Below are 12,610 nucleotides of genomic sequence, written 5' to 3'. Positions count from 1 at the left end.
GTCAGTTTCAAGATACAAAAAGATAGCCATCTAGTATTTTTTAATATATATTTTTTTTATCAAACACAAGGAAATAAATTGTTCTAATTGGCACTTAAGAGGGTTTGCGGATCAATCAAAGAGGCTTCGTTTATTTCAAGAGGAGAAACACAACACCACAAATCAAATTGTTCACGCATACAAATATGTCTTAAACTCGCCTATCAGACAAAGATGACAAGGTGACCGAATATAGGGAATCGCATGAATGAAGAGGGGACGTTTCACACAAACACAGGTGCGCCGCGGAGGCGGGGCTACGTATGGGCTCCGAGCAGGAAACGCAATCAGACGCTCATAGAAAGCGACGGATGGGGGTACAATAATGCAGCTGGTGGCATCGGAGGCTGGCGGCGGGTAATATATAAGTGACATGCCTCGCGCCGGCGTGGCTAAAAGCAGCTGGCACAGCACTTTAGTTTAACAAGCGGCGCTTCCAAATCAAACATCATGAGTTTGTGATCAGGCGCAGCGATAAATGGAGCGCCAGCAAAGAGAAGAAGAAGAAGGAGAAGGAAAGATGGAGGGAAGCGGCCCATTGGACACCGGCTATTAATCTGACCTCCAATGAAATGCGCCCCTCTTACAAAATACTGCACAAACCAAAAGCAGAACGTCAATATGGTTCTCCCTCCGGCCCAGTGGGGGCGGTATTTCACCCTGTCTGAAATGCCGCCAAAAAAAAGGCTTTCTTGACAGCGGCAACACAAACACAAAGTTCTTTCCTGCGGGTAGAACCTCAGCCAAGGCAAAACAATTTTTAATCAGCGGCACACTGAGGGATAAATGCAGCTATTATTCTTCACACCCTGACAAATTAAGCAAAGCAGGGATGGAAGACGACAAATAGATTCAAAATGGTTCATTGCAAAACAGATTCAACTCAATAACGATGAAATATTAAATATTTGGCTTTCAAATCGAATAACTCGTATCTCAAGTATTTGCTCACAAGTCAAAACAAAATGGTCCACCAAACTAATTGGCTAGCTTATAGTTAGCGAATATCTCTATGTATCTATAAAAGTCTGCTCAAGATGTGTTATTTATATCGGTAGTATTTGTGCACGGCTATCTCTGGAGCCGATGCTGCAGGATATTACATACAGCAGCATCTTGTACAGCGGCTTGTATAATGTTATTTTTATTTCCTTATTGGAGCCTCTGCATGTTAACAAGCTCATTCCTTCAGGCTGTGCAGTCAAATCTATTGGCGGGGCAAAATCAAATGAATGTGATTTTCCAAAGCACAGGAGGGAAGAAATAACTAGGGCGTTCCAGGAACCTGGCAAAATGTAAGCTCTCCGACTCGGACAAAATACCGGGCTAACTCATACGACGCGCGAGTAACGATACGAGTCGTATCACGATACAACCATCAGTTGAAACATCGGACACTGTGTGGGAAGCAAACCAGATGAGACAAGGTGTCAAAGCACTACTTTTCCACCTGACAGGGTGATGGCCTCTCCAAATGAAGCGCTTTAAATCATTTCAACATAGCTATTTGCCCTAAGCTGCCACCAGATGGCGCCAAAGTGATATTAAGCCCCATTTAATAAAAGCCTGAGCACAAAAACAAGGACATGTGTTTTTCAGCCAATAGTGGACTTGTAGAAGTGGCTTACACAATGATGATGCTGCAGGATGATGGAGGGATGCTGAGATGTGGAAGCGGCCTGGGGGGGATTTGGGCGGTGGCCAGCTGGCCCGCTCAGTGTCAGTAAATTTTAGAAGCCGTTTCCTGAGTTAGCCAGCTGAGTGACCGCCTCGCCTGGTTCCCTCCTTGAGAGTGCGTCAACATAAGAGATGTGCTGCGTCAGAGCGTCCCAAATGAACCCTTCAGGAAGGGAGGGGGAGTGCACCCCACTCCCCCACCACTGGCGCTACCTTTCTATTCATTATCTCTCATTATCTTTCCACTGGAGGCCGGCCAGGAGCTCGTGTCGCCTCGGCGGGCGGGCCGAGGATTTACAAGAGAATCGATGCAGAGGGGACGACAATGCGCGCCCCTTTGTGTTATTACCGCTTTTAATTTCAAACAATAGCAGAGCCTGGTCAGACCCATGTAGGGGGGAGGGTTCCATCCAAAGGGCCAATTTTCCTGTCATCCCTTGAGTCAGCGAAGCGAGCCAAGCCAACACTTTAGTGGCAGGAGCGCAAAAATGAAGGCTTGCTCCAGGTTAATGACAGTTTGCATCTTCTTTTTCATGCAGGCAGCACGGCACGGCATATCCCATCGAAAATTATTATACCATCGCACATCTCATTTTCCTTCCTTTGGGGAGACTCTGCCAATCAAATGCAGAGCAAAGAAAGGTGTCGGAAAGTGTGTGTGTGTGTGGGGGGGGGGCACCCTCTATAAATAAAACATCACCCTTAACACATTTTTCATTCTTTTGTCGTACTCTCGGCTCACCTCAGCGCCACCCAACCCACCGACGAAAACCGCACTTTTAGCGCAGAATTTCCTCCATTAAAAGCCTCTAAAAACATGTGGTCAAACGTATTGGGACAGCTAGCTTGGAAGTGGAATTAGGTAAACCTGGGTCCAAAATTGACAAGCACAAAGAATCAACAACAATTCATATTGCAAAAGCAGAGATGCCTTCCTATGCGTCCCACATTTTATTTTGCACCTTCCTCTCACTAGCTGGTTCATTTCTGGTGCAAGTGAGGGACCAAGTGGGCATCATTGCCTGCCTGCCTGCCTGCCTGCCTTGTGCTCACGCTAAACGTGATTTGTTCTGCAGCTCAAGTCTGCGGCATAATCGCCGCGCTCGCACAGCGAGCCGGGAGAGCGGAAGGAAGGAGCACAGAGGAGTGAGCGGGACAAGAGGACGGAACAAAACGAGTGTATTTCTGTCTTCTTTTTTCCCAGCCCATCCCGCTTTCATCTTCATGCTCTGCGTTGGCCTCGTAGCATAGCTCTCCTCTCGCCCCCCCATCTTAATCTGCGACAAGCACAACCTCTCTAAACTCTCAGACTCCAGCAAGACAGCACAGCAAATCAGCTGAATCAGCATCAAATTGTTTCTGCTCACGCGTGACTAAAAGCATTTTTTTTTAGTCGCCCTCCTAAATTGCACCAGCCCTCCCCAAATTTGAATCTGCATTGGGTCAGTTCTTGCGTGGGTTCTCTCCAACTTCCTTTACTGGAACTCGCCCACACGTGTGACTGACATTCAGTCCAGCCCAGAGCCTTCCGCTTGGGACTGATTCCAACTCACCCCGAAAGTCCGGACCGGATAATCAGCGGTCAATGGATGAATGTGTGGACTTTGGACCCACTTGACATCAATGGTATTACAGCACTAACATTGTTTGGTCGCATTCCCCGAATGCCATTGCACAAATCGAGTTCTGTTCACGTTTGAAGGGCAAACACAAAGCTGGCATTTTTGCCAACGAACGAGCTTCGGCACGCACGTAGCGGCCGACGCCTGCCGTGGCTCCATTTATACAATTCCAGACAATGTCCTTCTGTTGATTGCATTTGCTCACAGCACACTAGCAAACTATAAAGGTCACAAAAAATAAAAACAGGTAGGCCTCAGTAAAGAATTTCCTGTTATGTTTTTTGCTGTTTGTGCTCCAGTCTCTTGCTTTCGGGATTATAGCACCGTACTATGGTTTGTTAGCATTGAGCTAAACCAACAATGAGAGAATATCTTCTAGGACATAGTATATAAATAATAATGATCTCTTGCGGGAAATTTGAGGTTTGAATTGCTGTCTTTACTGATGCCCCAGCTGAGCGCTTTGACACTTGGTTACCTACCAAATCAATAAGTGAACATCTGTGACCAAAGGGGTATAATAGCTAATAGGGTGTAAAATTTAATCTGCGGCAACAAAATGAAACGCTCAGCCCAGTCGACGGGTGATTAGCACAAACCGCCTAACAGCCGAGCGTGCCCGGGTTTCATCTCGGTTTTGACCTGGCCTGTGTCGCATTTGCGTGCTATGAATGTATTGTAATTGGTGTCTGTTGGTTTAAAAAAGAAAGAAAAAAAGATTAAGCACAGGACTTGAGCACAAAGGTTTTCCCACCCCACCAAAATGTAATTGGAATGATAGCAACTACTTGTCTGGAAAAAAAATAAATAAAATTGATGAACTTTATCAATACCTGCTGCAGAGCAACATTCATAGCCAAGCAAATAAAAGTTCGGCCGGCGCCGGCGGTAATTACACATTGGCCGCTCCAGTACGAGCCAGGCCTTAATACAGATCGAAGACGTACGTGCCAGCATTACGCTTCCACCGGCCCGTTTGCCGCATAATGACCCCCTGCAGAATCGATAGTGCTCGTCTATCCGAATAGGGACGCATGTGTGTGCGTGTGAAACTTACGAGCTAAGCCCAGAAGGAGCGGGACCAGGACCAGGGCCAGCGAGAGGGGGGCCAGGCGGCGGTAGAAGACAGAGCTCCGAGCGGGCCTCATTGTGATTTGATGCGCACTTTGGAATCAATGGCTCCTCTGTGAGCCTGCCCGCTCTGCTGTAGACTAACAAGTCGACGCACAAAAAAAGCAACAAATTTACGAATTTACGCTCAGCAGCATTGCCGCGCTCACATAAAGTAGCTCACCAGGAGGTGAGCGAGGCGCTTCTATGATTACTTAGTACACGTCCAAACAATGTCAAAGCGATACAGCTGCGCCAACTGAATTTTGTTGTGTGTTTTGCTTTTTGTTATGCCATCAAACGCGACTCTTGACTCGAAACGGCAGTCCAGCCTGTGCTGAGATGGCAGTGTGCAACATTCTAGCGGAGGCCGAAAGAATCTGGGCTGCGAGCCCCGTTTTTCCAATCGAGGTCTGCAAGGGTCTCGCCGTTGCTTTGAGGCGTTAACGTCTCTTGAGACACGGCGTCTCACCGCGGCTCATTTACGGAAAGTGCAAGGTTAAAGCAAATCTGATTTGGAGCGGAAGAGCAGAAATCTCTGGAGCAGACTGTTCCGAGTTTGTCTTGTAAAACAGCAGGTGGAATAAACCTCAGACGGATGACGGCCGCAAATACCACAAGCTCAAACTGGCCACAACCTGCAAAATGGTCGATCTCACTTGTAAAATGCTGAGTTGCAAGAAAAGCAAAACTTCAAACGGATCCCTTCAAATAGTCGAGCCGATCTTGCTTCCTATCCGCCGGTCCATGCGGCGAATAGCGTCTTGGCTGTACTTTTGGCCCGTTAACATCCAAACACGGCGATATTCCTGACGTCGCAGCTCATCGTATCCATCTGGCCGTTATCTGCCTGGCGACTTGTTTATATAACCCCGGCCGGCCTCGAATCCACGTGCCAACGTGGGCTCGGCATCTGCATATTTTGCATACTGTGTTGTGAAGGTTGAAGTGTCGCCGGTGTGTGTTTGCGACCATGCGACAATGCTCGCCTTTCAGGTCGGCAAACAGTGGCGCCGTGTGTGCGCGTCCGACCGAGTGTCCAGTGTTGACTGAAGCTGGGCGCCAATCGGCCACTGTTTGGCCCTTTCACTCTTTTTGCCCACAGAGGCGTCAACAGTGCCTCTTTCTGTTGGACGCCGGCAGGGATGCGCGCCGTCCGCAGCTGACAACAAACAGCCTCATTTGTGTGGTGGGCTGTCTCCAAAACGCAAAGTTCAGCATTATGGTGAGACCCTCTTCATCGTGGGAGTTACAGTCCACAGACACCCATCATAGTTGGAAATCGATGACTTAGAGACCCCTACAGTCATGTTTGTCGATGTTCCTCCCTTTTTATATCGCTTTACAATGTCTAATTTCGCTTCCATGGTGATGGCCTTCCTTTTCTTTGATACCCTGTGATCAGAAGACTCTGACTTTCGCTTGGGAGCCATAATGAAAGGCAAACAATAACGCCGTCTCCCTCGGTCCACAGCCTTTCTTGTGGTGTATCCTTTCGGCACGCGTTACGAATCTTCCAACGGCTTTACGACGCTAACGATGCAAAACCGCTCCGAAAAAAGGATTTAAATATCCATCCATCTATCTTCTGAACCGCTTGTCCCCATGGAGGTCTCAGGCGTGCTGGAGCCTATCCCAGCAGTCATTTGGCAGTAGGCAGGTGACACCCTGAACTGGTTGCCAGCCAATCCCAGGGCACACCGAGACAGACAACCATCTGCATTCACACCTACGGGCAATTTGGAATGCTCAATCAGCCTTCCATGCATGTCTTTGGGAGGTGGGAGGAAACTGGAGTTCCCGGAGGAAACCCACGTAGGCACGGGGAGAACATACAAACTCCACACAGGGAGGGCCGGAAGTGGAATTGAACACGCACCCTCCAAACTGTGAGGCGGACGTGCTAACCAGTGCTCCACCGAGCCGCCCGGCTTTAAATATATGAGATGAAATACAGAAATATAATATGAATAATATAAAAAATAATCTATGAGACGTGTGTTGTAAACACAAAATAACATAACTCGAGGCCGTCGTACACCGAGGACCCCCTATAAATAGCTATTTTTTAAGATATTTTGAGTCAGTAATGCCCGAGCAGTCATTGGCCACTAGCCATGCAGAGGACTGAAATAATAACAACAAAAAACAGACTTTTTTTTTTTTCAGATTAATGCATAGTTGACTGTCAATCATTGGCCACTAGCCATGCAGAGGACTGAAATAATAACCAAAAAAAACATACTGGTAAGTGAACCCAAACATGGGATGAATAACAATATTCAAATGAGTACAATGAGAAGTGAGTTATCATCGACAGTACAAACTGTGTACCCCCCCAATCATTACAGCAATCGACAACAAAAGCGGGCAGAACAAAGCCAGCAATGGACGCCAGCCAGCTAGGCAGGCCAGGCTGGTGACTTTCATTGTCCCGTTAAAAGACAACGACAACAGTTACAATGCTGCCTCTCACTGTGGACCGATTGGCAGGTGCATGAGGAACAAACACGTCCATGTGCGCCACGATTAAGTCCAATAAAGTCAAATGTTTTTATCTGCCAGCTTTTAATAAAGCAACTGCTATTAATTGCAAGGGAGAACAAGTAGGCAATAGAAATACCTCCACGATTTGTGTGTACTGTTGACTGGGATCTTAAAAACAAGGGGGGCAGAGAGACGGCGCAACGTGAAGGGGCCAGCATCGACAAAAACTTTATTGGACACCAAGATGGGGACAAATGACTACTTTTGTCCAAATGAAGCTCCTCAACTCATTTTAACTTTATTAGGCACCAAGAGGACGTAAAAGACTTTTGTGATATAGATGAATACTCGAGTTTTCCAGCAAACCAGGCAACATGGTGACATACGTTTGCCACCTTTATTTTTTTTGTGTGTCAGTGGATGTTGCAAAGCAATGGCAAATTTTGTCGCCAATCCCAATGGCCTCTCACCTTAATTGCTCTTACTTTCTTGCCCGTGTCCCTTCGTTCAAATCCAACTTTTAATGGGCTCCATGTTGCCACGCTGGGATAAGTGTTGCCAAAGCACTTGAGGGGCTTATGTCGGCTGCGTGCGCAAAATATGAAGCACTCCGGCAGTCTTACGAGGATCCCTGCCTGCTCCAGAATGCCGATCGAGGAGGCACCGGCGTTTAAGAGCGATGCCATCAAAGCACTCCAATGAGGGAAGCAGGAGAAGACAAGAGATGTTTACAGTGCGGGCCACCGCCGGGACAGATGGACGATGATGCTAGCTAAGGATGAGTCAAGGGGAGCGAGCTAAGAAAAAGAGGGAAAGATGCTAAGGGAATGTGGCCAAAGTGTGTGTGTGTGTGTGTGTGTGTTTGTGTGTGTGTGTGTGTGCGTGTGCGTGTGCAAGTATGACGGGATAGCTGTGAACCAGAGGCAGAGCGCTAATGTAGAGATTCTATCTAAGGGGCGCTGGTACTGTTGGGGGGGCTTATCCAAGATTAAATTTCTTTTTGTCCTGTAGGCGCTTCTTGGAATCCTTTTCCCTTCCCAGAGGACGTACGAGTGCGTGAGCATGCGTGGCGTCTTGAGGGTTTATTAGCTGGCAAAGTGTGAGGGAGGCCATGTGTTGCGGCAAGGTTTAGATAAATCAAAGAATTCCCCCCAAGGACGTCTCTGCAGCATCGGAGTATTAGCGTGCTTTACAACTGATGTGCTCTAGCGATGCCCCCCCCACGCACCCCCACCCCCCCACACTTTTTTTTTCACAATTTACTGATATTATTTCCTCTGAATAAATTAATAATTACAATTTATTTGTATTTATTCTTGTAATGCAAGCCAAGATCAGCCCTATTTTAAGGTATCGGTATTGTGGAGGCTACCGATAGCAGTCACAGCTACTTGAGGCAAACAAAATCTGATAGTCCTCCTCCTCTGCAGTAGTTGGTGCTATATCACGGAGGTTTGACACGATTAACTTTGTTCTTTGTTTTTTGTCGTTGTGTTAAATGAAAATGCATTTATACAAAATACTAGCGGTATCGGCACTCGGTATCGGTGAGTGCTTGTATGACTATCGGACTGGAAAAAGTGGCATTCAAGATCCCTAATATTTATCAAACAAATGTAATTTTTATTTTTATTACAAAGTGCAGCACACCAACTTTGACGTCTTATATTTAATAATAATAAGTTAGCGTGGCCTTTGTGCTACTGACAATATCTTTTAGCACAAAATCCTGCTCAACCCTCCCGAGAAGCGCCCCATCCTCCCATTAAGCCACACTTAAGCAAGGAGACATTTTGGTCAACATTCGGAGCGGAGGCTCTGCCTTCTCGGCAGATGCGCGTCCACCATTTCTCGCTCATTTTGGGGGATTTGCGGCCGACTCGCTGTTAATCGCCACCCCGGAGCCGGGCTAATCCGAGCGGATTTGCTGTGAACTCACTAATTAGAAAAGTCGCAGCTCCTCAGCGGCGCTGGCTCATTCCCGGTCACGTTGATCGATATGTTTGGCTACATTCGGGCGGACGCTTCGGAAGACTTAAACTTCACCATCTTTTTTTTTTCCCGCTTCCTTCTTCCCCGGGCCGGATATTAGAATTTAAACTTGAGCGAACGAGTGATTATCCTGGTCTTCATCCAGCTCTGATTCACCTTCTTTTGTGTGTCTACAATAAGGCAGGAGATTAAATTCTCTCTTTGGAGCTCGACGGGCTTGGCACCGGCTTTGCTCGGGTTCTGCGGAGCGGAAGTAAAGGCGTGAAGAATTGACGATAGCCATTGTGGGCTTCCTATTATTAGACCCGTCCCATCATACATCAAACGTGACAATTATGGAAAAGGGGCGGCCATGGGGGGGTTGGGCGCCAATTTTAGCTCATTCCTCCCAAGGCTGGCATGAAGGCGGGCGCAACTTAGCATTCAACACGCTATCGTGACACGAGGCGAAGTTTGAAAGATTTGATCACCCCAAGCTTATTATCACTCTTGAAAGGATTGCCTCGTGTTGGCTTCATTCATTTAGGAGTAGCAAGCAAGACCCTTGATAAACGCACACGCCTTCATGCAGAAAATCCATCGCTGTTTTTCTGTCCCTGTGCCACCAGAAGCCAACACGAGGCGGATTCACCCTTTGATTTATCCGCGCGACTAATTCAGCGTGATCTTCTTTTTCTGTGCCAACGTGGGGGAAAAAAAGCAAGAACTTTGGAGATGTTTAAATGACTGAAGAAGGTCCTCACACATCCTTTTTTTCATGGCAAATTTCTCAAAATGATCAAACTTGGTTGCCAGTAAACTATTTTGCTCACAGAATGTACTTGAGGGAATGCTGGAAGTTCTCCTAGAAGTACAGCTTGCAGTCAGTGAAAAAAAAACCAGCATACGTGAGTTTGTCCTCTTTGAAAGCAAAGCACTTCGACAGATTGCCCGTCGTGTTTGGTGGAGGGCCTCCGTGCATGTTCCCGCTGGGCAATTTATGAGCGGTCGCCCCACCTTGAGGAAAAGACGTATTTATTAGCCCTGCTGAGCTAGTATGCGCGTGCGCGGTGGTGGCCACTGATCTGTGTGAACAATATAAATGGGTGTAAAAGGCCGCCACAGGTCTCTGTGTTTGCTCAAATGAGGAAAGCCACGGGCGGGCGGGCTACGCACTTAAACGCACTCGCCGTGGAAGAAAGCTAAAAGTCTACACAGCTTGAGCTAGCTAACGCCATATTTTATACATTACATGACAGCTCTCAGGAGGTGACAGACGACATCTTGGCTTCTCCACCGGATGAAAGCGAACGGTGCTACATGCTTCTAACCGCTTTTGCGGCGGGCGCTGTCATTCCACGCGCCGTTCTAACGCGTGCTGAGAGCGACACTTATTTCCTCAACTAGCATGCCACCTTTCCAGGACCGCTGATGTGGTTTTTTTGGGGGGTTTTTTTCAATACAGGTGTGCCTTGAGATAAGAATTTATTTTGTTGTGTCACGATGCCAACTCCGAACACTCTTATAGCAAAATATCTTTCCCTTTTCCAATAAAATTTGCCTGGAAGTAGTTTTACATTATCTGTCAACATAGCTTGCTTCACTGGTTGTGTTTAAATATCAGTTACTGAGTTGTTGTACAACCACAATCATCACTGCTAACCATTAGCTTATCAGTGGGATTTTCCATTAAGTGTTAGCATTAAGCTAGTGGTGGCTGTTAGTAAGTCAAGATACTTTGCTTTCGAAAAATGCAACATGTAATGTAACTCTTTTTTTAATGTTTACTTTGACAGTTAACTCTAACTGTGAGTGTCAATCAACAGTTTTTCAACGATTTGCTCAATATTTGCTGATTATTGGAAAGGGAGTTGTCTCAACAGATCTCAAGTTCCCCCGCCCACAAAAAATATTTGTGTTTAACTTTGAAGTTCCCTAAATTTCAATCTAAGTTTTCCTTTACACATTATTTTCTTTCTGTGCTGTGTGAAAAGTGGGCACACTATAGAAATGGCTTCCAATCAAATTTTAAAACTCAAAATCTTTGTCTTATTTTTTATTAACATTTCACTGCTGTATTCTAATGGTGGTCATAATGGTGGTATTACTTTAGCTGCTACTTGATGTAAAACTTTGAGAACCACTGGGCCTCATTACCGTTCAAAGGGGTAAAAAGTAGAGCACGCTGAATTTGGAAGAATCCGCATTAAAGCAGTTTGCAGCGCCGGGAGATCTCTTGACGATGATCGTCTGGGCTAAGAAATTTGCTAAGCATCCTATTTGTTTCGCCTTCAACTTTGGAAACCCTCAAATATCCTGCGCCAGAAGTAAACAGGCCGAGAGTTTCGTTCAAAGTGCAACGTCTGCTTTTGGAAATGGGAAGAAAAACAAAAGCAGTGGAACGTTTCCGCATCATTCTGTACACTTTTTCTTCCTTTAATCCTCTCAGTAAAAAAAAAAAAATAAATAAATAAAAAACACACCACCTTGTGCATGAATGTTTTGGATGTGCCAGGAATTAATAAGATGAAGCGCTTTTCCGTTGTGGATCATGTCATGGGAAAGCAGAACAATTGAACCTCTCCACCTTGCCAACACACAAACGTTCAACAAAAGTGGTCATTTTGCTCTGGCCCGATATCATCTCCTCTCTCACCAAGAGCCTCAGCAGACATCTTTTATTTATTTGCTTTTTTAATCACATTTTTCTTTCCTCCCCTCCAGACCTGTCCGTCTCTTCCTCTTTTTATTCTCCCCCTAATCTGCTCCTCGCCAGCTGTGACCTTACACGGGGCCTTTACACTTTTGTTTCTCTCGCTCGCTCTTCTCCTGTGGAGCAAAACCCCACACTCATCAGTTTGCCGCCGCTGCTGCTTGCGGGCTTTGCAAGGAGAATATTAACGCGCTGCCTCACAGCCAATTAACACCTGAAGCTCATAACAAGCTTTTATGCCACAGCACACATCGAGACCTGGGAAAAAAGATGTGCGGGAGAAAAATGCCCAGCTGGCAGCAAGGCCAGGGGATGGCATAAACGAACGAGCGTCGCAGGGAAATGTGGACGTGCTGAAAGTCTGAAATAGATGTGGCGCAAAACCTGGAAGGCGTGACGCGTTTCCATCACTTGGCAGCAAGCAGAATCAAACCAGGTCCAACTACTCTGCTGGCTCTGTATGAGGCCACAGGAAGGAAGGCGAGCTATGTGAACAAGTGGACAGAAAAAAAGAAGAAAAAAGCGCTATGGTAATGACCCGGATAATGCAGAGCGGCCGCGGCAGGGAGGGGGTCACGCAGAGCAGAGCGTGAGAGAGCGATAACGGCAAGGACGGGAAAACTTTCCTCACGGCCCGCTGCTTCGCATTGTACAGCGCGTGAAAAACGGAGATGAAATAATTAGACGGGCTGAGTGGAAAGGCTGATCTGAATATGCAAATGCACTTCGTTTTCCTTTGATTTGCTTGGGCGCGCCCGCTATCTGGCAAACTCTTTGCCATTCTTTTGGCTCGCCGAGCATCCTCGCTTCCTCGCCGACTCCGGCTGCATATTAAACATGATGCAGGTACGCTAGCTGTGGATGAAGTGCTTTATGAGCTCTTTATGAGTGCTTTATTAGGCTGTTAGCGCCGCGGTGACTTTCCTGCTTTGTCTATAATGTCAAAGATGTCAACAAACTCAAAGTTATCGTCTGTTAGAAGCTAAATCTC

At 46.7% G+C, this 12,610-nt stretch overlaps 1 protein-coding gene across 5 annotated transcripts in view; it reads right to left on the bottom strand.

The window, feature by feature from the left end:
* The window catches only part of cadm4 (cell adhesion molecule 4), a 107,406-nt gene that overhangs the window by 23,400 nt on the left and 71,396 nt on the right, over positions 1-12,610 (bottom strand). The window contains exon 1 of one of the 5 annotated variants that reach the window (XM_088386433.1): positions 4,396-5,061. The exons of 2 other annotated variants lie outside the window; for them this stretch is intronic. In XM_088386433.1, coding sequence (XP_088242559.1) covers positions 4,396-4,486 — 91 coding nt within the window. In that variant the 5' untranslated portion in view covers positions 4,487-5,061. Of the gene's footprint in view, positions 1-4,395; positions 5,062-12,610 lie in introns of those variants that run through there. 2 more of the 5 variants (XM_088386435.1, XM_088386434.1) reach the window with 2 other exon arrangements.

This window comes from Syngnathus floridae, chromosome 10 (assembly GCF_059516105.1).
Source record: "Syngnathus floridae isolate MCC-2025c chromosome 10, RoL_Sflo_1.0, whole genome shotgun sequence".
Taxonomy (NCBI): domain Eukaryota; kingdom Metazoa; phylum Chordata; class Actinopteri; order Syngnathiformes; family Syngnathidae; genus Syngnathus; species Syngnathus floridae.
Note: the sequence above shows the minus strand (reverse complement) of the source record. Positions and strands in the feature narration are given on the sequence as shown.